General features: G+C 43.3%; 1 protein-coding gene across 2 annotated transcripts in view; it reads left to right on the forward strand.

Annotated features, from left to right (window-relative positions):
* The window catches only part of Polr3b (polymerase (RNA) III (DNA directed) polypeptide B), a 104,887-nt gene that overhangs the window by 15,915 nt on the left and 61,992 nt on the right, over positions 1-26,980 (forward strand). For both annotated transcript variants that reach the window (XR_380439.4, NM_027423.2), the window contains exons 9-12: positions 1,536-1,644; positions 8,590-8,712; positions 14,468-14,587; positions 17,739-17,873. Coding sequence is in view for 1 of the 2 variants with exons in the window: in NM_027423.2 (NP_081699.1) it covers positions 1,536-1,644; positions 8,590-8,712; positions 14,468-14,587; positions 17,739-17,873 (487 nt within the window). In the remaining variant the exon portion in view is untranslated. The remainder of the gene's footprint in view (positions 1-1,535; positions 1,645-8,589; positions 8,713-14,467; positions 14,588-17,738; positions 17,874-26,980) is intronic.

Raw genomic sequence — 26,980 nt, forward strand, 5'->3', positions numbered from 1 at the left:
ATCATTTTAGCATAGTGGGTGGTTGCCATCTCATGTGAAGAGGGTGGTATTTCTCTCCATAGCAGGCAGTGTGTGTACAATTCATTGTGGATGCGTCTATAAACACAGTATTGGTTTTAAGATTTCAGCAAGGGAAATGTGCAACAGCGTTTGGAAGGGCACTAGTTAATTTAAGTTGTGTTCTTTATTAAGTTATAGCAGTAAAGAAACTTCAAGGAAAAAGACAAACAAGGCACTTTTCAGAGTTTTCATACTCGTTTTCAGGTTTTTGTAAGCAAGGACTGACTGTTCCATGTATAATATTGAATGAGCTGTACCGTGGACTTGTTGGTGTACCGTGTTAGCTGCCCAGCCTGGCTTTTTTCCCAGTGTGCCCATAATCTAAGCAGTGGCAGCCTGTAGGGCTCTTACAACTTCTATTCTCATGTGATTTGAAACCTGAGGACTGTGAGGACGGGAAATTATAGCATAGGTGAGACATGGCATGCAGTAGTTAATCTTGTGGTGGCCTGAGATGAACCTGTTAACACAGAGTTCCACAGGTTTCTTTCTAGTGGAGAGGCAGTTAGCAATGATGGCCTTTAATCAAAGACTTAGTAGAAACCAGTCATTTTCTTTGGTACATCATGGTTTTGTTTGTTTGTTTGTTCTGATTTTTCAGGACAGGGTTTCACTATATAACAGCCTTGACTATCCTGGAACTTGCTTTTAGACCAGGCTGACCTCAGACTCACAGATCTGTCTGCCTCTGAGACTCTGGAGTAGGTAGTCATGTAACTTCTAGATTTCATCGCCCATGATTTAGAGGGGCCCTCAGTAGGTGTTGTCATGTGTGTCACATGGCAACAGTGGAGTGGGCAGTTAATATCTGCCACTGTTGTGGTTGAATAGAGCTTTTGGAGTGCTTTCTAGTCTGTTAGGAATCTCAGAACAGAGACGCCTATAGAACGAGCTAAATTAGGGTAACTTTACCTTTCATTCTGTGCCAGTACTGTGGTTAACTTTTCTCGATTACTAATTTTAAAATTTTCTTCTTAGAAAGTGGCCTGGGCCATTTTGAGATTGAAAATAAGTAATCATGAATCTCAGTAACTCAGGTGGAATAACTGTGAGTTGTGTTCCAAGCCGGACAGAGGCACGTGGCTGTAGTCCTAGCACTGGCTCTGAGGAGGCAGGAGGAGGAGCAGGAGTTCAAGGCCAGCCAGCGAACCAGGCACACAGGGCAAAGGAAGGCGAATTAGGTCAAAGGAGGAAACCTTCTCATCCATCCACAAAATTCCCACCATAATCTTGAAAATGACATGAAATAGTTGTAGTGTTTTTAAGTGTTCCCAGAAGAAAAGGAAGGAAGGGAGGGAGGGAGGGAGGGAGGGAGGGAGGGAGGGAGGGAGGGAGGGAGGAGGGAGTGTATCTTTAGAGCTAATGAATTAGAGACAGTTTTATTTGCTGAGCAGCTGTGCCTGACTAGATAACTAGCATTGCTGTTGAAGTTCCTGGGGAGGGGTGCAGCTTAACTCGTGTCTGTTTACTTACAGCTCCACCCATGAGAAGAAAAGCAGAACCAACATGGCCGTGAAACAGGGTCGATTCTATCTGAGGCACAACACCCTGTCTGAAGATATCCCCATTGTCATCATATTTAAGGTAAAGCTGCAGCTCTCTTACTGAAAACTACACAGAATTCCTCTGGTTTGGTTTCTATATTAATCAAAATGTTTATCACATTTTATCTATTTTTTGTGCCTTCATGTAAGTGTTGACATGTATGTATGTGTGAATGTGCACAGTGTATGTGTGGAGGCCACAGGGCAATCTGTAGAAGTCAGTTCTTCCACCATGTGGATTCCAGATGAACTCATCAGGCCTGACAGTAGCACCTTTACCCGCCCAGCTATCTCACCAGACCTAGTGTTCTTTCATACATAATTAGCATTTTGGTAGGTAGTGATGAGTAAGCCTTTCTCTACCCTCTCCCTAACCAGACAGTGCTACCAAACACCACCCTATTACTGTCTCCCATGAGTCTTTCAGGAGCTAGTTTGCATATTCATGAATAGAAATAGATCTGTTTTGTTGATGCATGCAGTGCACATTATTTTACACTTAGCTCTTTTTTGGCTTTGTAACTCACATCTTGGATGTGCCTGATCGTTGTACATGCAAACGTGACTCTGACAAAAGTAAAAGAAGGAAGAAAGGGTTTATTTTGGTTCACAGTTAATCATGGCAGGAAAATTAAAATGGCAGAAGCCTGAAGCAGCTGGTCACATTGCATCCATGGTCAGGGAACAGAAGGATAGATGTGTTTGCTCAGTTCACTTCCTCCTTTTCATGAAGTCTGAGATCACAGCCCAGGGAATGACATCACCTAGAGTGGCTGTGTCTTGCCACCTCAGTAGTCTAATCAAGACGGTCCCCCAGCATGTCCAGAAGCCTGTCTCCGGGTAGCTTCTAAGTCCCATCAAGTTGTGTGTCGGGACAGACTGTGCATGGCCATGAGAGCCCTTGATGTTACAAACGTGCCCTGACATGTCACAGGGACATCTGTAGGCTCTATCCAGGACATTCTAGATCTGTTCATTCTTATAGACTTCTAGATTCTCTTGTCTCTAAATAAACTGGTATCTTTACTATACAACTAGATGCTTAAAAGTTTGTTCGAAGTGTTGGCTTAGAACCTGAAAAGCAGTTTCCTGTAGAAATGCTGAATTGATGCTGTTCTCGGAGAGCTCCTGTGGCCACTTACCATGTGTGAGGTGTACATGTGTATAGCGTGGAGCTTGATGACTAGCTTGGCTGATCAAGAGCCCAGATGGTCTCAGGAGGCTCAGCACAGCATGCCAAATGATCCTAGACACTAGCACTGCTCGGTGGCCGCCCTTCCGGTTCACTTTAGGACTTAGCATTCCTGAGCCATAGTTGCTTTATAGTAGAAATCCCTTCTATCAGCAGGCAGAAATCTCCAGCAGTGGCAGTAAGCTGGTTAAAACGGAAAATCATTTGGGGTAACAAGAGACTGAGCCTCTACTAAAGAAAGATGTTCCCAGAGAGCATGAGAGTCAGGGAATCCGACTTCAAGTCTGGTTTGTAGTTTCCGATGGGCTCTGCCCTTGGTCATTCTCAGGTATGGACTGGATGCTGACTAGACAGGTTCTTTAACTTGAGAAATAACTGTATTTGAGATGCAGTCATATGAAAGTGATTCTGTGGGATATTTTTTATGTTTAGCTTAATATGCTTCTGAGTTTTAGAAAGGATTGAGTCATTAATTTTCTTTACCAGGTGACAGTGATAGTCAGAGGACCATTTCATCAGTAGTCCAGAGAGTCTCACACATGTCTGCTGTCTTCCTTTCTTTGAAGTTTGGATGTTCACGCACAGAAGGAATTGTGTGTGTGTTTGTGTGTGTGTGTGTGTGTGTGTGTGTGTGTGTGTGTGTATTATAATATAACAAGTCTGTGTGATGGCTTTTCTTAGAGGAATCCTACAGCTCCCAAAGTGTCTCATGTACATACACAATGATGGAGAAATGTTATTTGCCAGCTTCGAATTATATCTTCAGCAGAGGGCAGTATGTCTCCATGTATCCATGGGACTTTTTTTTTCCCCCAAAGTTTTTGAATGTGAATAGCATTTCTGTTTTTAGACTAAGAGTGTTAATTACACAGAAAGTATATGATCTTTTTACCATGTGTAATGAGATGCATACATGGATTAAAAATCTGGAAAGCTTTTAACATTCCTTTTTTTATCTACATGACCAAAGTTTAATAAAACAATTTCTCCTGTTACAGATTTGTTTAATATTTATGTTGAAAATATAAACAGATATAGCTGACTTAAATTCTATCTAAAAAAAAAAGAAAGGCTATGAGTTAACAGTTTGTCGTTTTTATGATGTAGCCAGTTGAAAAATGAAGAGACGCTCTAAAGGGTGAAGCTTGTTTCTGTTATACAGCTCTTTTTCTTGTGACTTGTAATGAACGTAACAACTTATTTGTATTTTACTTACAGTAGACGATGGCTTCTGTCTGCACCTTCATCGTTAGGGATTTTTATGTGTGTAATTTATTTTTCAGTTTCCTAAAGTAGGATTTTAGGTATATTTTTCTTTTTTTTTTTTCAACTCAGGTGTTTTCAGTCTTAGACACATGCTGAGACTTTGAAATGTGGTCATTATTAATGTACTTTCCAAAAATGTGTTTATTAATTGATAGGACAAGCAGTGTCTAACGTTTAAGATAAGCATTTAACCCCCTTTTCTTTTGATCGCATACAGTTGTCACTCTGGGTCTCCCCTTCAGGAGTGTTCAGTCCACTGCTGAAAACTTGTGTTTTTATCACCTCTCACATCTCTCCCTGGGTGGCAGCGCAGGGTCCTGGAGAGTTTACAGACACACAGAGTAGCCTAAATCTCTGCTTCTCCACTTAGTAGCTATGTGATCTTGGGCAGAATTCTCTACCTCTCTGAGTCCTGAGTAACTCATCTTTCAAGAGAAAACTCACCTCTGAAGCCCAAATGAAATCACGTGTTCCCAGGATAGAAGGCTTTTCTCTTTGCTCAGCCTTCCTTACCCACTTTTGTCAGAGCTGAGGAAAATAAACTGGGGCTCTAGGAGAAGCACGTCGTTTCCCCTTGTGTGTGGTGTGGCCCTAACCCAGCCGTTGACAGTCATTAGGACACGATTGTAACCAACAATTGGCTAAAAGCAGCAAAAGTGGCAGGGTTTCCCGATGCCCTGGTGAGTCTGAGTCTGACCATTTGGGCTTGTGAGGCCTGGAGCAGCCGTATTTATGGGTCTGAATCACCGCCTAGGTTCTCCTGCCCGTGAATCTTCCCCTTTCCCATTTTATGTCACAAGCTTTCAGCACTGGCACTGCAGTGGCATCTGTAGCCCCAAAGGATCTTGGGAGCGAGGCTTTGTTTCTAGGATACCAACTTCTATGGGTGCTTTTTGTCTTTAAAGAGAAACAACTGCAGATTTAAAGGAGTCATCGATGTTCCCTTATCTACCAGGACTGCTGCTAGCAATAAATAATTTCAGCTACTTTACAGAAAACCAGAGCTTGGCTGTATTTCTTAGTCGCCTTCATCAGAATCCTTACACAGTGTATATCAGTGTCTCTCCATAGGTTCAAGTCATTCTCCCATGCTCACTAGTGTTTTCTTTTTCCTACCTTTAAAAGTTATACTTTGTCTATGTTTGAGAACAGTTTCATGCTACTTTTTTTTTTAAGATTTATTTATTTATTATATGTAAGTACACTATAGCTGTCTTCAGACACACCAGAAGAGGGAGTCAGATCTCATTACGGAAGGTTGTGAGCCACCATGTGGTTGCTGGGATTTGAACTCAGGACCTTTGGAAGAGCAGTCTGGTGCTCTTACCTGTTGAGCCATCTCACCAGCCCATCATGCCACTTTCTAACTGACCATGTGACCATTGGTGACTTTCAGACAAACATTATCTCGGCCATTTTTCCCTAAGGTTATTATTGTACAGCATTTTCTCCTGACTTATTTATTAGTGGGAATGATGAGGTTTCAGGAGTACAAAGAGTTCCACGGAATGCTACTTTTCAGGTGCCTAAATTATGTCTGTAAAGCAAAATGGGTGGGCATTTTGTTTGTTTCCATGGCGACGCGATCATCTGTTTGTAGCCATGGCTGCTGAAGGCTAAACAGTCTTTTTGCTGGAGCTCCTTTGGTGATCCTTGCTGAGATAGGGCTCCGAGATTCAGTGACTTGATAGGACGAGCTCAGGCTTTGGCTGGAAAGCTTTGGCGGTGCGCATGCTTTCTGCTTATGGTCTCGTTCACCATTGCTTGGCCTGGTTTCTTTCCCAGCTTAGGCATGTGTGGAGGCCCAAGTATTCTGATTAGATATATTTTAAACCACTCCAAAGTGATAAACAATTTAAAAACTGCCACTTACATTCCACACCAGGACACCTTAAGTGGCCAACTAAATGATGATCGAGAAATGATTTGTTTTTATTAAATTTGTTCCTGTTAAACACCAAAGTAGGCAATCAAGTTTGTAATCTCTTTGTATTTAGAGGCTACTGAAGTAAAAACTTCTAATATAAGCCCAGTGGACTTATTTAATGGTTCATATGTTAGCATGCCTGTTTTTTTTTCCTTTGTTTAAAAAGTTAAAACTGGTCACTTTTTGAGCTGCTAACCGATTAATCATAAAAGGCTGCTTTAATGAATGTGTATGTTTTTAACATAATGACATTTATTGTTATAAGCTACTTGAATAAATGCTTCTTATCACGTTAGAGATAGAAGGACTATAGAAATTAATAAAAATGGGATCTGAGTCTTCAGAATTTATTTGTAAAGGGAAAGTGTGAAGCCACTTGTGGGAGTGCATGCTTATAATCCTAGCACTCGGGAAGCTGAGGCAGGAGCATTAGGAGTCCACGCCTAGTTTGTCTCAAATAAAATCAGGTTCAACTAGGGGATTTAATTTCTGCTGCTTTTACATTCGCTCTCTGAGCTGTGTCTGAGTTGCCACCCTGTTGTGTGGCTTTCCCTGGGGAGACGTGGACAAGCATGGACAAACCTCAGATGGGTAACATCTGGCCATCGAGACGGTTCCATCTTAGTTTAGCTTGCTAAACTTGCGAGTTTCTTGGGGCTCCTTACAGGAGCATGCCTGACTCAAGGCGGCTGCAGAGCCAAAAGAGCTGTGCCAGTCTAGGTGAGAGCTCACAAGAGCTGCGTTCTTAGAGCTCCCCCAACAGTTTGTTCAGACTTATGTAAGTGGAGAAGGACCTCCTGAGTTTTTACATTTTGTTTTGCTTTTTTTCGAGACAAAGTCTTACTATTTGGCCCTGGCTCATCTACAACTCAGTGTGTAGATCATGCCAGCCTGGAATCCAGGAGATCTGCCTGCCTCTGCCACTTGAGTGCTGAGATTAGAGGCATGCGCCACCACACGCCTGGCCATGTTCTACAATTTTCTGAGTCTTGTAAGCTTCATCAGCTTCCTGAGTCCCTGAAGTTTCTTCAATTTCCTGAGTTTTGTCAGCCTCTCTCTTTGTTTTAGGAGGGGAGATGCCAACTCAGAAATAACTACAAAGCACATCCTTGTTTTGTTGGGCAGCAATGTGGGGGTTACTTGGCTGGGTGGCTCTGGCACACTGTCTTTCTGCTATCGGTCTGTCTGTCTAACTGTTGTCCTCTTGCTGAGTTAGAGCAGGGCAGTGGCCACAGCCAAGATGGGAAGAAGGGTTTTTTTTTATTTTGTTTTTTGTTGTTTTTCCTAACCTCTGAACCTTCTCACATTCTTCATGTGTACCCTCATGATTTGACAGCAGGAACAAGCAGGAAACGACAGAGCCTGTAAAACCAGGCTTCCAAAGCTGAGTCACTTCTTCCCACAGAGGGGAGTCACCAAATGAACTCTGTGATCAGAGGAGTTGGTGCTAGGGGCCGTGGGGACATTTTCAAACTCCCCTCAGTTGGTATAAAAGGGACATATCAGCTTAGTTAGCATCATCCCCCAGGTCTTCAGAATTTTCAAGGTTAAATGTGTGATCATAGAACTTTGAGCTAGAAGAGTGCCATCGCTGCTGCCTCTGTACCTGTGATAGAAGAAAGTACATGATGGTGTTAGAGTTGGCACGGCCTCAGGGAGACTAAGGAGTCACGCCTTCCAGATAGATGGCCACCCTCTCAGTAGTTATAGGACAGTGCCCTTGGAGGTCTGCATTGGGCCTGGGGACTCAGCTTCCTTCTCTTTTGTGTGGGAGAGAACTGAGAAGACAAGCCTGACTAGACAGTCAGCCTCTTGTTCAGTCTCCTCTCAAAGCCGAAGGAAGACATGTTGATGCAAACATGACTTTCCCCTGACTTCTAAAAAACAGGTCATTACAGCATCCAGAGAGCTTAGTGGGCTTATGCTGTGTCTGCACGTGGCAGCATTCCAGACACGTGTCTGAAGAAGTCATTAGGCCTAGGACCTCTCGGGACCTACAGAGGCGTGCGGCCACTGCCACCTAAGAACACTTAAGAGGGTTCCTTAGGCCAGCTACGTTTGTTCTACATTTTAAATATCTCTTTAAAGTTTGCGTAGTATATGGTATCTCTAGAATATGGAACTAAGACATCCTTTAGGAAAATTCTCTTGGTGACTGAGTAACTTGATGTTTTCAGAAAGAGATGATCTAGCAAAACTAGTCGGGGTCACACTCAGGTACAGCAGTGTTCTTTTCTGATCCACTACCTTTGGGGGTCTTGCTTTTATTTGCTCTTGCCACGACCAGGCCTCTCCACTCGACTTCCCAGCCTCATTTCTTCGTGGTGAAACTCTTAGAATATTTCAAAAAAAATTGAGAGGGCTGTACACATGCAGAAAAATGTTTGAGGATGTTTGCCTTCCTCTTTCAAACGGCAGTTTCTGTTTCAGGTTCTCGTGCAGCCTGGTCCGTGGCTGCCGATGCCAGATGGCACCGTTTCTGAGGGAAGAGCTGGCTTTTGCTTAGAAGTAATACCCACACACAATGGCAGATTAGCATAAGCAAATGTCAGTGAGGAGACACAAAGCCAACACTCTGCCATCTTTTCTTCCCTTCCTAGGCCATGGGTGTGGAGAGTGACCAGGAAATCGTGCAGATGATTGGAACAGAGGAGCACGTGATGGCTGCATTTGGGCCCAGCTTGGAGGAGTGCCAGAAAGCTCAGATCTTCACCCAGATGCAGGTGTGTCCTTTCTTGATATCCTTTGCTGTGGATTGAGACAACCACAGCGCTGTTCATCTCAGTAAGCGGCCACTGCAGAGGCGTTGGAGGTGTGGAATTGGGAAGGCTGCCGAGGAGAAGAGCAGCACAAATGTTCTTTTGACTCACTCTGTAAACTGGAGGAATGAGCTGGCCTGCACACTGCACATCGTCAGCCTATGAGGGCAGGAGGCTTCTTGCGTGCTTCAGTAACAAGCAACATTTCCCCTGTTCATTCCAGGGAATGGTACACTTTTAAAACTCTGGCAGTGTTAATCTAGATTTACCTGTTCCATTTTCTCTTTACTATCTTTTTGATGGTGCTGTTGGGGCGTGTTCCCATGATTAAACACCATGTCCAAAAACAACGGAAAGAAGATTTTGTTTTGGTTGGAGTTCCAGAGAGGTAGAGTCTGACAGTGAAGGCATGGAGCAGGAAGCAGGAGCAGGAAGCTGCCTGATCACATTTGTGTCCACACAAAGGAAGTGGCAAAAGAGCAGGAATTCGGGCAAAGCCACTGTCACATCCTCCTCTCCCTCCCAGTGACATACTTCCTCTAACATAGCTGGACTTCTTGAGGGTTCCATAACCACCAACTGGGGACCAAGTGTTCAGATACGCGAGGGGAGACATTTCTCATGTAATACCACAGGGACCAGAGTCAGGGCTTTGTACCTGCTAAGCAGGCACTCTAATGAGCTGTGTCCTTAGCTCTTAGTATCCATTTCACTCCCAACTTCCAATTGTATCTGTTCAGTCTCTATCCTATTTTCTGAATTCCTAATTGCTGTAAGATCGAGAAAGCTTCAAGAATAGTTTCTTCTATTACCTCAGGGTCTTCACTGACCTCAGATATGCCTGGTGAGACCCTTGGGATCTGAGGTCAAGACTCTAAGATGATGTTAGGGAAATCCTTGTGTATAGACATGCTTTAAAACATTATACTTCTTGGCCGGGCGTGGTGGCGCTCGCCTTTAATCCCAGCACTCGGGAGGCAGAGGCAGGCGGATTTCTGAGTTCAAGGCTAGCCTGGTCTACATAGTGAGTTCCAGGACAGCCAGGGCTATACAGAGAAACCCTGTCTCAAAAAAAAAAAAAAAAACCAAAAAAAAAAAAAAAAAAACATTATACTTCTTAAACACATTATACTTTTCTCATGTGTGGGAGTCCCAGCACTTGGGCTTTTTTTATAATGTGTTGGCTTACACTAAGTCCACGGTCCATGTGGCAATCCTGTGCCCTCAGGGAGCCAGGGATGTGCCTCTGTAGAACTACAGTACGTGGTTTGAATGTGTCCATATGCGCATTGCCTAGCATGTGAGATACAGGAAAATACAAATGCTGGGTGTTGTTCTTTTGACCCCCCCCAGGATGAATGTATGTATGTTTTGAAATCAAGTCAGTCTTGATGGTTTTTAGATTAAGTCACACTCTTAGGAAGCTTAATATCATACTTAAGTATGCATAATTCCAAAGCACAGCTCACTATAGACTGGTCTTAGCTACTCTTTCTCTGTGGTTAATGGATAAGTGACTCAAATAATTGGCAAGGAACATCAGGAAGTATTGTTTGGCTTAGGGGTACTTCTTTTGGCCTTTTTTGTAGGTGAAATATTTGATAGGCAGGAATCTTCAATAAAAAGTTAGGGAATTATGCCCAGTATCTAAGAACGTGGACAGGAAACAGTAAAAATGTGCAGGAGGTAGAAACTGAACACCAGTCATTTGAACAAGAACAGCTCTGGGAGATGGGCTGCTCTGGCTGCGACACAAGAGTGTTCTGATGGCAGAGGGCTCTGCTGAGCTCTGTTACACAGTTTAACCATGTTGGTCAGATAGCCCTCAGCATTACAGAACTGAAGCAAGGGCTACACAGTGCGTTAGAAACTCACATTCACATTCATCAATAGACACTGACAGAAACTTTTCAGCTAACTCCATTAGATTGGTTCAGAGAAAAGATGGAAGGAAGATAGAATTAGTTAACATGAGAAGAAATGTTTCGTTTCCCTGTGAATTTGCAAGTATTTACAGTCTGTGTGCAGGGTTAATAATAACTAAATGGTAAGTACACTGAACATATAGTATCAGGAGTGAGGACAAAGCAAGTGCGTGGCATTGTGGAGTGGTGGTGTGTGACAGAACTTCTCCTGAGAGACATAACACACGTGTCTGCTCACCCCAGATAAGGATCTCACAGCAGGCCAAAGTCAAACTTGGTGAACCAGTGAATTTTATTGGAAGAGAATGGATAAGAGGGTTATCTGCTTACAGGGGCAGAAATGACTCAAAGACAGCTGCCTTACCAAAACCCACCCCATCGTCATGGGTGACTCTCATAAAAGCTGGGAAGCTGGGAATTTCATTGCACAGCTTGCAGGGAGCTCAACAGGTTGGAGAGTGTCTCTTCCAGGCAGCTCAGCTGGTTTCTGCTTTTTCCATACCCCCTCAGATGATGGTAGCAGACTTCCCTTTTCTGTGTTGATACTCATTTTAGAGTCTTCTTTGCAGCTCTGCTTACCTTAGGTTCACCTCTTAGAGGTGAACTCTCATCTTGAATTGCGTACTCTGGCAGAGAGGAGTGTAGTGCGTCTGTCAATTTTAGGGACTTCCTGAAACTATCTTGAGTCGTTTATCTTCCTGCTCTTGGAGCTTCCCTGCAGGATGGAATGTTTCCATCTTGGAGAAAACTGTTATACCATAATTAGCCTTTTGAAGATGTGGTGCTTCTGTGGATTGCTTAAAATGAAGGGTGTGTTTGTTTTTATGCCTGTTTTTAGCCTGCATCATTTTGTCTGTTCTGTGATGCTTATATGTTTTTCATCATTGTCCAGGAATCTGGTGTATAGAAAAGGTTCTCTTTGCTTTTGAGGGGATGTTGCTAGGGATAATACTTTGGCCTACCTGAGAATGTTGGCCCTTCCTATAGCCCTTGCTGTGAGAAAGTGACATGGTTGGGTACCCAGGAAAGGGATGGCATGTAAGCTACATCAGGCCAGGCAGTGGTGGCACACACCTTTAATCCCAGCACTTGGGAGGTAGACGTAGGCGGATCTCTGAGTTCAACGCTAGCTTGGTCTACAGACTGAGTTCCAGGACAGCCTGGGCTACACAGAGAAACCCTGGCTTGACAAACCAAAAAAAGCTACATCAGAAGGGATTCCCCTCTCCTTTGTGTCTCTCTCATTTTTTCCTCAAGGAAGTGAGGACTCGTGTGCCCTTTCCCAAGGGGAGAAGTTTTATGAGGACATGTCTGTTGAGAGAGCACCATGCTGCCTCTGTACCAGGCTTGCTTCCGTCAGTTTTTGTTGTTGCTTTCTAAGAAGTCACCAGGAAGTGCTTCCCACCAGATCTGCTTCTATCTAGGCATGTAACTGTAATTTTACAAAGTGTACAGTACCTCCATTACCATCCCATGAGTCTCTTCTGTGTTCCCCTCCACCCTCTGACCCCCACCTCCACCCTCTGACCCCTCCTGGCATTACGATGGCTTTACCTTATCTTGTTCCAGAACGTTATGTAGAGTCAGGTTGTATACGTGTGTCTGGCTGAGCATACTGTGTGGAACTCTCCCAATGGTTATTATTTGTGGTTTGCTGGCCTTTTCGTGTTGTCTACCTGTGGACTTTGTCCCTTTACTGCTTAATCATATCCCCTCAGATGACAGTAGCAGACTTCCCCTTTCTGTGTTGATACTCATTTGGATCTTTTTGCTTTTGCTTCTATGAACAGTGCTACTATCAGCAAACCTTTGTGTAGATACATTTTCATTTCTTTTGTGTAAATACTTAGGAGTAGAATTACTGGGCCTGAGAACAGAGTGTGAAGTCAAAACTACCAAACTTTTCCAATCTGTAGATGACCGTACCGTTTTGTAGTACTGGCTGCAGTGTTCAAGTGTGGTTGCTTCTTGCTCTCATAGTGTTTGGTGTTAAGTCTTTTTAATTTTAGATGTTCTAGCAGGGGTGCACAATTACCTTTTTGCAGCCTTAATCATTTCTCTCATGGCAAACTATTAGAACACTTTTTCACACGTGAATTGGTCCTGGATCCTGTCTATAAGATTCATTTGTTCACTGCCTTCATTAAGCTGTTGATCTTTTTATTAATGAATTTCAGGGACCTTTTAAAATGAAGTCTGAGCCAGGCAGTGGTGGAGGCACTCTGGAGGCAGAGGCAAATGGATCTCCATGAGATTAAGGCCAGCCTGGCTTACAGAGGGAGTTCCAGGACAGCTAGGGCAGTTACACAGAGAAACCCCGTCTCCAAAAACCAAAAAAGACCAAAACAGCAGCAGCAGCAGCAACAACAACAACAACAACAATAACAATAAAAATGGTCTGGCTAGAAATTCTGTGTCCAGCTTTTACACCTGTTTCACTCACCCACTTCATTGCTTTTCTGCTCTTTTTCTTTCAGTCTTGTTTAACTTCAAAAAAAAATTATCAAAAACTTTTCTGTTTGTCTTTACAATTATTACTCTATATCCCATTTAAGGATATACTTGCCTACTCTACATTAGGATATTGTCTATGTCTTTCTAGAAACCATATCGTTTTAGTTTCCATGTTAGGTCTAAAATCTTTTTTTGTTGTATTCCATTTTTGTTTTTCAATACTCAGGAGCCCAGGCTGTTTTGGAGCTCACTGCAGACCAGGCTGGCCTCGCATGCAGAGATCTGCATGCACCACCTCTGAGCAGGTCGAAAGTCTTGTCTCAGATCATTTCTTCCTTTTGGTGTGAACTGGAGGCCAGGCTCCTTGTCCCTGTTTGGTACCAGCCCTGTCTCCTCACCATAGGTTTTTGAGAGGACGGTTCCTTGTTTTGTGGCTTGTGGCAAGAGTCAGCTGACCACTCAGTGTACGCTCTTTCTGGACTTGTGATTTGCTCACCTTTGTCGATCTCTATGCCATCATTACACCATTTTCACCACTGAGGGGGGTTGTTTATTTGGGTTTTATTTGGTTTGGTTTTTTTGAGACAAGGTCTCTGTATAGCCCTGGCTGACCTTGAACTCACAGAGATCCACCTGCCTCTGCCTCCCAAGGGTTGAAATGAAAAGACTGATAACAGTACCCAGCTACTGTAGGCTTATAGTTGAAATCTGGGTTGTTTCAGCTAGCCAAGTCCTTTCCATAGCTATGCAAATTATAGAACCTAAAACTTTAGAATCACCTAGCTTTGGGCTTTTTAAAACCTGCTAGGAATAAAATGATCTATTATGAATTTATTGGCTATTTGAGAAAGACTTTAAACTGTAAGTCATGTTTAAACATTATTAAGCCATCTAGTTTATGACAGTGTCTTAATCCTGGATTTATTTAGGTTTTTTCTTTGTAGCTCTTGTCATAGCAGTCTTCACATGGTTTGGTTTCTTTATGGGGAAACTCTGCATTCCACAGTGACATTCTGAGTGAAGAGTTGATGGCTGCTTAGACACATACACACAAACACATATGTGGTTTCTCAATTCCCTACAAACAATTATGTATCAATTTTATAGGAGCAAGACAATTTAGAAATCAGAAGGGAACCATGCATAAAGGTAGGGAGTGGGTGCTATTATTTTGTTATTGATTCATGAAGTGGAGTCTTTGTTCCCAATGCAGCAATCTGTGTAACCAGGGTCCTTGCTTTTTTTTTTTTTTTTTTTTTTTTTTTTGCTTGTAACAGCAGGTCAGCACTGATAAGTGATCTCCAGTAATTTAATTCAAGCATTACTTTGTTTTTTTATAGGCATTGAAGTATATAGGGAATAAAGTAAGAAGACAAAGAATGTGGGGAGGTGGACCAAAGAAAACCAAAATAGAAGAAGCAAGAGAACTCCTGGCTTCTACCATTCTGACCCACGTACCAGTGAGTATTGCCAGCTATGAGTGGTGCTTGTGAGACTCGTTAATTCCTTCTAGACTCCTGTGTAATGGTTTATGCTGCTTGGAGTGTATTCTAAAGAGGAGTGGACTGTCTCACTAGAATTTAACCCCCATCAGCAGCAGGTTGCAGTCAGTATTGGCTGCATCCCTTTTTAAGATGCTCATTGGCTGAGAACATCCCCGGCGCCTGGAATTCCATTGTCCAGCTTCCATCACCTACGAGGAAGTTCATCCAGGTTAGCTGGATGCTTTGCTTTGTTTCCTGACTGGGGAGTGTACAGAGCGAAGGCTGGCGTCTGTCTGCTGGCCGTGAAGTAGGTCCTGTTTGTGTCCTGTTAACCCATCAACTGTGTGGCATATGGTGCATTGCCAGTCACAGCCTTTCCCACATTGAATGTGTGTGCTCCTTTTGCTAAGTCAGAGCTACCCACTGTTCCGTCATGGATGAGCTGATTCATAGTTCAGAGTTGCAGCCTTCAGGGAATCGGTGGAAGTGGACTGGCCTGTGATGGCAGTCAGCTTCCGTTTTCTAACCTTAGAACACTTGGAGCAAACAATACATACATCTACACTGCTCCATGGCTTCTGGTATATGACTGTGATCTCATTCAGAGAATTACAAAGTTGTTATTGAAGCTATATCTGAACTGAATTTTAAGCTCTTTTGGAAGATTGAAAGGGTTTAAAATTCAAAACAACAAAAGTGGGAGATGGGAGCAGTAAGAGCTTTGGAGTTGTGGTGTGGTTGTTCAGATCCAGGTGTTGAACTCTTGTATTTCCTTGCACTAACTTGAATTTCTCTGAACTTAAGTTTCTTCATTAGTATAATGAAGTAAGACTACTTCTTCCCAAGTCTCTCGCGATTATTCAGGGATGCAGGCTATGCAGAGAGCTCTTGTTTTCCAAGATGGTGTAGGAGCCTGGCTGACCTTAATACTGTAATGCAGAACAGGCCTCCTTGACGCTGCTGGCTGTGCAGACCTTTGCTAAATTTGGCTCATAAGGCACACCTCCTTTGCTCCTTTGCAAAGACTGAAGTACTATTTCTAAATGTCGGCTATACATCTTTCATTAAAGAATAGATGAATTAGGAAAAAGCTTAACAGTTTTCAAATATTTTAAGACAGGTTTTTGATTTTGTTTTTAAATCCAAGTTAAAACTTTGGAAGCAATAAAGGAACGTAAGGTAATACCAAGGTAAAGCAGTGATATTTGTTGTTCCTCAAGACCCAGGCTCAAGAGCACCCCCTAGACAGCTGCCTGGGAACCAGTTAGCAATCGTGAAACTACCCTAGACCCAGGAGCCAGAAGCTCCAGAGTGAGCCTCAGGCTGGCCATATATATTTTCACAAGTCCCAGATGCCTGTGACACATACACAGATTTGAAAGCCTTCACCAGTAGGAGTGGTGAGATCCAAAAGGTCCCAGGGTTCTGTTGACATTGGTTGCAGCACGCTGTGCTCATTTTAGAGCTTGCTCACTTCAGGTCATTTGTGTTTCTGCCCCCCCCCCCCCCAAAGCATAGTCTCAGCTGCTGTTAGTTGTCCACAAGTCATGTCAACCATTAGAGTTGAGCCATCCCGCTTCCCATATAATTCTTTATGACATTAGCCCCGTGCTCAGAAGGGATTTCAGTTCAGGTCTAGTGTTGGGTTTCTAGGGGAGGTGGGTAAAATGAGTTACACAGCACAGCAGGAATGGTTGCTATGAATATTTATGTTTACTTTTGCCTCTAAGTCCACTAGTATTTATGTATGTGAAAGGGGAGTGTGAACTGGGCTTTGTTGAAGATTAAAAATATTATTGATAAAATCTTTATTTTTCTCATTGATAAGCAAAACAACCATTATCAGTTATTAAACAGCCAGAAGAGTTAGATGATCAATGCAACTTACCCAACATTAAGATCAGGAAAATAAAATGCAACAGAGTTTTGTAAATACTGAGAATATAAACTATTTATTATCATTGCGTAACAAAAAGCTTCAAACCTCAGTGGCAGAGTGTGACTGTGTTGTATCTTTTGGTCTGTGTTCACTCGCCTTTACCCAAAGAGAGAGGGATTTTTGTCGTGGGCCTGTCATGAAGTTGCAGATGGTAGCAGAGAGTGGTGTCCTGTGATAGTTTCCACCCTGCCTTCTCACTCATAGCAGAATGCACTGCTTTTCCACAGTGTCCTGGGCTTGCCCTCTGAAGACTCAGGGCTTGTGACAGGTAGTGAAAGTGCAGTGTAATTAAGGGTCAGCCTAGACCTAGGGTGGCATCATTTCTGCTATATCTCAGTCGGACTCACCACAGGCCAGTCCACAGTGGGCAGTGACTGCCTTTCACAGATGGCAGTGGCCGGCAGTCCACAGAGGACAGTGGCTGGCTTCCACAGTGGACAGTGGCTGGCAGTCCTCAGTGGGCAGTGGCTGGCAGTCCTCAGTGGGCAGTGGCTGGCAGTCTGCAGTGGGCAGTGGCTGAGTGGGCAGTGGCTGGCAGTCTGCAGTGGGCAGTGGCTGGCAGTCCTCAGTGGGCAGTGGCTGAGTGGACAGTGGCTGGCAGTCTGCAGTGGGCAGTGGCTGAGTGGGCAGTGGCTGGCAGTCCTCAGTGGGCAGTGGCTGGCAGTCCTCAGTGGGCAGTGGCTGAGTGGGCAGTGGCTGGCAGTCCTCAGTGGGCAGTGGCTGAGTGGACAGTGGCTGGCAGTCTGCAGTGGGCAGTGGCTGAGTGGGCAGTGGCTGGCAGTCCTCAGTGGGCAGTGGCTGGCAGTCCTCAGTGGGCAGTGGCTGAGTGGGCAGTGGCTGGCAGTCCTCAGTGGGCAGTGGCTGGCAGTCCTCAGTGGGCAGTGGCTGGCAGTCCTCAGTGGGCAGTGGCTGGCAGTCCGCAGTGGGCAGTGGCTGAGTGGGGAGCATGGAGGACATGGGCAGTGAAGCAGTTACTGTATCATCAAGGGAAATTGGCTCAGGCAGTAAATGCGGAGATGGAAAGCCTGTATACCTCTTGGGGTTTAGACAGCTGGGTTTCCTAATGTGGTGAGCATTATAACAGTGTGTCGCTTGCTTTTTGGGATGCACTAACAGTGACTCTTTTCTCGAGGCACTTTAATTTAGGATACATCGTCTCAAAATGTTTCTCCAATTTCTGATTTTCAGGTGAAGGAATTCAATTTCCGAGCTAAGTGTATCTACACTGCAGTGATGGTGCGAAGGGTGATCCTGGCCCAAGGAGATAACAAGGTCGATGACAGAGACTATTATGGCAACAAACGACTGGAATTGGCAGGACAGGTGCTTTAATGGTTTTCATGAAGAATTTTATTTTCTTTGATAAAATTAGTTTTGTTGTCATTTTAGATATGACCACATCCCAATCTAATAGAATCTGTGTGTAGTTTGAAGTATAATTTTTCACGCGTTACTTAGTTTTTTTTTTCTTACTGAGAAAAGTCTGTATTCTAAATATTCCTGTAATGTGTTGTTATATCTTGTGTTGAGATGTTTACCCCTGTTCCTTGTAATGTTGGAAATGAAGCGTGGCTTTAGGTGATATAATTTACTCAATTAACAAATGTTTCTTAGACACCTTCTGTTCCTGGCTTACTCCTCAGCGCTGGTGCTGGGTATACAGGAGGAAGATAGACAGACAGATGGAGGAGGTGTGTGTGTGTGTGTGTGTGTGTGTGTGTGTGTGTGTGTGTGTGTGAGAGAGAGAGAGAGAGAGAGAGAGAGAGAGAGAGAGAGAGAGATTGAGAGAGACAGACAGAGACAGACAGAGACAGAGAGAGAGAACCTGCTCACACTTGTGTGTACATTCAGGTGCCCACAGAGGCGCAAAGCCTTGAGTCCCCTGGAGTCACAGGTGGCTGTGAGCTGCCCTGTGTGAGGGCTGAGAATCCAACTGTTCTCTGCAAGAGCAACAAAGTCTCGCCCTCTGAGCCATCTCTCCAGCCCCAGCTCATCTATTAAAGCAGTGTGAGCTGATCAGCTGGGCAGAGATGGGCTTGCCAGAGTCCACACATTTGGAGTTCACTCTACATGTGGTATGAACTGGATTTTCAATTGCAGAGCAGGTTTGGGCCAAGAATGGGCTGGCCAGGGAGGTGAGAGCGGTGATCCAGGGGACGGATTGCCAGCTGGGAGGAAAACACATTCCACAGCTAAGACTGATTTTTTTTTTTTACTACTTGAGAGAGAGAGAGAGAGAGAGAGAGAGAGAGAGAGAGAGAGTGTGTGTGTGTGTGTGTGTGTGTGTGTGTGTGTGTGTGTGTGTATCATGAAGGTCCAAGGATAACTTGCAGAATGGTTCCCTCCTTCCATGATGTGGGTCCTGGGAATTGATCAGGCTTGGCAGCAAGTACCTTTACCCACTAAGCCATCTTTCTAGCCCCACGACTACATTGGAAAATTAGAATTCAGGAGTTAGAACAGTTTTGGGCTTGGGAAGAGTTGGGAATTGGGGAAGCTGTTTGGTTAAAGGTTAGCAGAGCAACTACTCACTCTGAAGGGATTCATGGTATTCCTGCTACTAATCCTCATTTCCACTATCTTTCTATTAAAAAAACCAAGCTGTTTAGTGAGTCCTTAAAAAATGGGTTGTTTCAAGGAATACAGAAGGGAGTCAGGAGGAGTGTAGAGAGGATATCCTGTTGCTTAAGAAATTAGAGTTACAAAGAGGACTCCCAGGAGCAAGAAAACATAGCTTAGTGAACAGTGTAAGCACAGAGCAGGTATTGTGTTGGCAAGAATGTGTAAAAACAATAGCTACTGGTGCCCACCCGTGGGATGAGGCCGGGAAATGGGCTTCAGCTTTAGATAACAGAGTTGTCTCCACTGGCCCAGTGAGCTTTCCCTCAGTCTGACTGTCACCAGAGGGTTGCCAGGCCGGCTGCCAGTAGGTGTTAGCAAAACCTACTGATTTCAGGCTTAATCTTTGCACCTACCTTTTCTTTTTTGGTAATGTGTTCATTATTTGTTGCACGTTACTCAGTTCTTTGTCTGCAATTTTTTTGTTTCTAAGGCAGCTTGCTTTGTATGGGAGAGATATGGAACAGCACCAAACCCAGCACCCTGGAAAGCCAGGGATTTCCATCCAGGGACAAAAGAATGCCGGCCTGACTTCAGAGATTGCCTAATCCCAGCTGTTCTGATAATGTAATTAAGGCTGCCTAATGTCTTTAATTTTGCAACCAGTTTGTGTGAAAAGGAGAATTTGGCACTCTGAAGGCTTAAACACTAAATAGCAATCTCAAGGCGCCTAATTAGAATTCTCTGACATTAAGCTAATTGGTGAAACTGTATTTCAACGGCTTAACTTCTTTATTAATTTTTTTTAGCATTTTCATTGAAAATCAATTGATGAGCTGTCAGCAGTTTTCCCTTAAATATGATTTTCTCAATGGTGCGTCTGCCTTCAGCGGGAGGAAAGGCCTCGGTGAGAAGTGTTGAATGTTAGCGCCACTTCCTACCCTGGTGCTCATTTCACTTCCGACCCAGATCTTGTGCTTCATTGTACGGCTTAGCCCTGCAGCCTCTCCTTGCTCTGGTAACTGGACAGCATTATTTCTCTAGAGTTGAAACTTTAGGAGAGGAGAAATGTATTCCTGTAACAGTTTTGTTGAATATGGGTTCCTATTCATTAGTGCTTAGCACTGAGGACGTTTTCTTGTGTTTGAATCAGGAGGCCACAAAAGATTCAGCTGGGATCCCAAAACACTTTTTCATAATTTGAGACAAAAGCAGCTAAGTGGAAGGGGCTAATTAAACGGCGCGCTGGGCTCTGCGGCCTGGGTAAGGGCACTTGATTCTGTTCAGGATGCTTATGCAGGTTCCGTTGCACTGCCCACAGGAAGTGGCGGGAGCGGCTTCTCTCGCCCCTCACCCCCTCACCCCCTGCACCTGCTTCCACTCCCACGTTCTTTCTTCCCAGGAGTGAAGCTGCCGGGCTGACTGTAAGAAAGGATTAAGTGCTCAGAGAGGAAGTTTTCTTTTAGAACACTTTTGTAAATGCAAGTCCAGGACCCTGGCTTCCTGATCTGCAGGCCTGGCTTTAGTAGAAAAGTAGATGGATGTGTCCAACTTAAGAGGGAGGGCATTTAAAAATGCTCCAACTTAGGGAAGTTGTCCTGCAGTTAAGGAAGACTTGGTTGTTTGGATTAACTCTTCATTCAGAGCCACAAGCCTGCTTGCCTGTTGTAAACCCTCAGGAGTATAGTCGGGCGGGGTTCAGGGAAACCGGCTTCAATGTTTTCAGTGAATCTCAGAGTCCTCTTTAAGTGAAGCCATTGAAGTGTTCTGCTGATTTACCTAAGTCACACACAGATCTGTTGAATTTTTTTTCTTCTGTTAATAAAAGGAAAACTTACATGGAAAATGGGAACATAATTGTGAATAGAGATTGGTGTTTGTAATATCCACTGTATTTATTATTGAAGAAGTATGCCAGCTCTTTTCTAGTATAATAGCTACCTAGTCTTTTCTGTCTGTGAACTTTGGATTCCGATAGTTTGGTTCTCTGTTTCTTGCTCTAAGCAGCAGCTCTGTTTTCTTAGACCTCACAGTTTGTGTGTCAGGCATTCAGGTGGAACTGGGCTTTATACCTGTGTCATGTGCTGCTGGTGGAGGACAGCCATTGGTTATCTAGTAGATGACTAGAGGGTGTGCTGAAGGGCAAGGCCCAGTGGGGATGCGACCTCTCAGGGCTGTGACTTTCTGGTGGCTTCACAGTCTGAGTCCATGTTCTCATGGGCAAGACTAAAACTTAAGGCCTAGACGCATGAGGCACACTGTATCAAAATGGTCACAAGCCCTGTCCATATTTATGTTCCAGGGGCACATGCCCTATACCACATACAGTTTTTATAGTTCAGGGCTACCCAGAGATTGGGGCAAAGTTTATTTCTATAGTCTGGAGTGGCTCCTTGTGGCTCTCCTGTCGCTCCCACTCTCTAGCTGTTTATATCTATTACCTGGGATTGTATTTTCTCTGGTTTTTCATCCAGTAAAACCAAGAGGAGAAGCGAGCGAGTCCCGGGTGGGAGGGAGGAGAGTCTCTGCAGTTAAGCTCCTCATCTTGATCCATTTCATAGTGTGGCTCACTCCTAGGTGAAAAGTCTTAAACTAGAAATGTAGCCAGTTTTTGCCTGCCAGTGCCTTCAAAGGTGACAATGGCCTCCTTATTCAGACGTGCTCTGTCTGCAGGCAAGTCTGTCAGGGGCTGCTTACCCTCTAGTTCTGAAACAACCATCTTACATGGTTTTAGCGCTCCCTATTCCAGCCATTTTCTTGGCTTTCAGGACCAAAGTATGTGAACTTGGTTATTTAATAGCACTTATTTTAATGTAATTACATAAAAAATTAAAGATATACACATAGACGTTGTGAAGAATACAGATAAAATGAACACTGAAAGCTTCCTTAGCTTGGCCTGTCGCCAGCACCATTCCGTTTACCTATTGCTCATCTCTCCTCTCTCTGCTCTTAGAGACATTTCCTTTTGTCATTGCTTGATTTATTACAGTGGTTCTTTTGTTTTCAAGGTTCGTTTCTATGATCTTTAAGTTTGCATATGTATGTGAGCATGTGCACATAAGCACAGATGCACATGGAGGCTGCACACTCTAGATCCCCTGCCGCTGGAGCTCCAGAGCAGTGTGAGCTGCTGGTTCTGGGTGCTGGGACCCTGGTCCCCTGGAAGGGCAGCACCCTGCTCTTAGCTGTTGGGTCGTGCCTCTGGCCCTGATTGCAGAGTTTAAAACCTTTCATTATAATATATGTTTTGTTTATTTTTGAGCTTTATAAAATAAATTTATATCTTATAATTTATTTTTAAGATTCAGTAGTATTATATATCACCATAGTACATTTTTATTTCTGTATTATATTCCATGAAATACACTGTTCTGCCCTGTGTACCAGTCAAGAACTTTGTATATTTCCCTTTTCCTTATCCTATAATCTTGTTCTTCCCATTTCTGCTTCCTAGCAGGAGGACTGCGTTCCTGGAGTCAGTTGCCAGTGTGTGTACATTGCCTTGCTGATCATTCCTGGTCCTCTCCACCATGGCTCCTGCCCTGACTTTTATGTGTTTGTCTTTCTGGTGGTTTCAGAGTAACGCTTTGAGCCCTTAATTGGCATTCCGTACTTGCTTAATGAGATTATGCTCTTTATCTGTTGTTGTGTTGCCTCTGCTTTGAAATAGCTTGTTTGCATTTTGCTCAAGGAGACATTTTTGTATGTTTTAGGTCCTGTTTTTAACCAATTATATATGCTATAGCTATCATCTGTCTCCTAGTGTAAGTTGTTGTTATTGCTCTTCTTCTTTTGTTTGTTTGTTTTTTGAGACAGGGTTTCTCTGTGTAGCCTCAGCTGTCCTGAAACTCACTCTTATAGACCAGGTGAGACTCAAACTCAGAACTCAGAGATCTGCCTGCATCCTCCTCCTGAGTGCTTGGATTAAAGGCCTGCACGTTTTTTTTTTTTTTCTTTTTTTAACTTCCTGATACCTTTTGGCATGTACGAATTTGTGGTCAGCCTTGCTCACTCTGCTTTTTAGTGTTTTGTGGTTTTTGTTTGTGAAATAAACATCTTTGGCATTTGTTCTTCACACAATTCTGTATGGTGAAAAGAACCCCAGTTCAGGGCTGGGAATTTATCTTAATTGGTAGAGTGTCTGCCTAGCTCACCTATAGTCCTGGGTTCAGTCCCAGGATCACAATAACACAGTGTGGTAGTGCATTGCCTATAACCTTGGGAGGTGGAGGGTCAGAAGTTCAAGGTCAGGGGCTGGAAAGGTGGTTCAGAGGTTAAGAGCATTACCTGCTCTTCCAGAGAACCGAGATTTGATCCCCAGCTTCCATGGCATGACTCACAACTGTCTGTAAATCCAGTTCCAGGGTTTCCAACATTCTCTCTGGCTTCAGTGGGCAACAGACACTTATGTAGTGCACAGACACACATGCAGACAAAATAAAAGTAAAATAAACTTTTTAAGAGTTCAAATTCATACATACTATATATAGAGCAAGATTAGAAGCCAGCCTGACACCCTGCTTTAAAAAGAAGGAAGGAGGAGGAAGGTAAAGATGAGGATGATGGTGGTGATGATGATGATTGTCTTAGGGTTTTACTTCTGAGAGCAGACACCATGACCAATGCAAGTCTTATAAAGACAACATTTAATTAGAGTTGGCTTACAGGTTCAGAGGTTCAGTGTTCATTATTATCAAGTTGGGAGCATGGCAGCATCCAGGCAGACATGGTGCAGGAGTAGCTAAGAGTTCTACATCTTCATCTGAAGGCTGCTAGTATGACTTCCAGGCAGCTAGGATGAGGGTCTTAAAGCCCACACCCACAGTGACAAACCTATTCCAACGAGGCCACACCTACTCTAACAAGGCCACACCTTCTAATAGTGCCACTCCCTAAGCCGAGCATTTACAAACCATGATGATGATGATGATGATGATGATGATGACGACGATGATGATGATCCATTTTCATTTTTTCCAGATGGGTAACCTGTTCTCCCAGAGCCATGTGTTGTAATGTGTTGTAAATGTGTACAGAGGCTGTCTTAAGGCTGTGTGTTGTAATGTGTTGCAATGGCTGTTTCAAGACTGTGCTCTAGGCCTTTAGTCGGTTTGCTTATGCGTCTCTCACCTTTCCACAAGGCTTGGCCTTTATGGTCTTGGATTTTTCTTATAAATCTTAGAATTACTTTGCTAATTTTCATACAAAATTTTCTCAGGATTTTCCATTAGATAAAATTTTGAGAAAAATAGTAAACTTAAAATATTAGTCTCTTTATTCATAAATCTTATTTAGGTTTCCTTTCTCTTCCATTAGAGAGCTCTAATTTTCTTTAATGAAAGTCTTATACCTTCTCTAAAACAAAACAAAACCACCACCACAGCAAAACTTTTTCATTTCTGAGGGTAGAGAGATGGCTCTGCAGCTACGGGTGTTTGCTGCCCTTCCTGAGGGTCAGAGTTTGGTTCCCAGCACCTCGTCAGCATCTCAGGACCACCTGTATCTCCAGGCGTTGAGGATCTAAGCCTCCGAGGGCCTCCCATGGTCATGTGTGCTCACACATAAATTAAAATAAGATTTTTCAAAGGATTTATTTCTAAGTATCTTTGAGAAGTATTTCAGTAAAAATATTAACATGGAAATCTTCAAACATATAGATATAAAAGAGTAAAATCAGCTCTCAGTGGTTATAGAAGTTCATCTTGTTCCGTTTGCATCATCCTCCGGAGCACCCAAATCCCCCCAGTTCTTAATCGGATTGTTCAAACAGATTTCAGTCATCAAATTATTTCAGTATCTCAGATAGAAAATTACATTATGTGCACGTAAGATATATCTCTAAAGGATAGAAGTGTTTTTTAAAGTGTCATTTTCAGGCCTAGGCTTTTGAAAGAGCAGTTTCTTACTATCATTAAGGATCTGTGAGCTGTTTATTATGTCTCACTTGTTGCAGCTGGTTCATTTGTATATTAGGTTCACTTTTGATTGAGAGTGTGTGTGTGTGTGTGTGTGTGTGTGTGTGTGTGTGTGTGTTTCAAAAAAGTGAATATTTTGTTCTCAGAAATTTCCTACATTCTAGGTTTGGCTGATAGCTCTGAAGAGAAATAGAACCAGTAAGGAGGAAGGAGGAAATAATTAATTAATTGACTAATTAATTACAGTAATGGTTGATTGAGTTACAAATACACTGAAATTCTATGATATTCTGTGTGCAAACTGGAGAACCAGAGAAGTCAGTGTGTGGTCTGTCTTATATCCAGAGAACTGACCACAGCCAAGCCTTGCCACATATCAAAGCCTAAAGCCAAAAGGCCTAAGAACCTAGGGTCCACTGCTGCGAAGCCAGGAGCCAGGAGCCAGGAGCACAGAAACTGGGGATGCAGACAAGAGGAACTGTGCCTTTTGTTCTCTTTGGGCCCACATCAAGTAAGGATGAAGGCCAACCTTTTTCATTCAGTTTACTGATTCAATGCCAGTCTCTTACAGAAGTGCTTTGAGAGAATTGACACCTAAAATTAGCCCTTACATATTCTTACTATGTGTTCATTGTAGTGGGGAGAGAATCTAAACACTAAGCCACTGAGCTACTCGCTTAGACCTGTTTGGAGATTTTGGAGTGGTTTTTGAGGCGTGACAGGATCTCATTGTGGCTCAGACTGGTGTTGAACTCACTGTATGTCCTAGGTTAGCCTCTTCCTGCCTCTTCCTTCCCAGGTGCTGGGATTGCAGAAATGTGCCATGACACCCAGCCTGCTGCTGATGTGTTTCTTCATGTGTGAACATGCCTAACTGGGAGTTTGTACATAGAGCTCTTGAATATCCCATGTGTCATGTGTGAACATGCCTAACTGGGAATTTGTACATAGAGCTCTTGAACATCCCATGTGTCATGTGTGAACATGCCTAACTGGGAGTTTGTACATAGATGCTCTTGAACATCCCATGTATCATGTGTGAACATGCCTAACTGGGAGTTTGTGGAGACTAGATAGATGCTCTTGAACATCCCATGTGTCATGTGTGAACATGCCTAACTGGGAGTTTGTAGAGACTAGATAGATGCTCTTGAACATTTCCTTTTCTGGCCGGGCACCTTGATGGGTGATGGTCTGTGTCCTGTCAGGAAGAATGTGCCTGCAGTGTCTCCCCTTTTGTGCTGTCCAGACTGATGGCTGGGCTCAGTCTTTTGTGCTGGGGTCCCGGTTCTTCTGTTTCAAAATGGACCAGGTTTTCACCTAATGGTTCTCTCAGGTGATGATGATCAGTTCCATTTTTCACTATTTTCTTTATGATGTGGAAAGTCATAGTATCTAATGTTCTTATTCTAATATATTCATTATCTAGAATTTTAAAAATAATACTTTTCATCATCATCTCTTTGGTTCTATTGAGACATGATTTACATGTGAAAGGTAAGAAAATGCTAGCAAAAATTATTTAAAAAGAAAAAAGAAAGACAGTGTCACTATGCAGTCCCATCTGGCACAGAACTCGCAGAGATCCACTGCGTCTTCCTCCCGGTGCTAGGATTAAACATGTATGGCAACAACACACATGTATGTAGGATTAAACATGTATGGCAACAACACACATGTATGTAGGATTAAACATGTATGGCAACAACACACATGTATGTAGGATTAAACATGTATGGCAACAACACACATGTATGTAGGATTAAACATGTATGGCAACAACACACATGTATGTAGGATTAAACATGTATGGCAACAACACACATGTATGTAGGATTAAACATGTATGGCAACAACACACATGGCCTCTAAAGTACTTTTTAAAAAAGAGTTTGCAGAAGAATAATTTAGTTCTCCAGTTTTTTGCAGAGATGGTGATATGTGTTTTAGTTT

Source organism: Mus musculus, chromosome 10 (genome assembly GCF_000001635.26).
Source record: "Mus musculus strain C57BL/6J chromosome 10, GRCm38.p6 C57BL/6J".
In the NCBI taxonomy this organism is placed as follows: domain Eukaryota; kingdom Metazoa; phylum Chordata; class Mammalia; order Rodentia; family Muridae; genus Mus; species Mus musculus.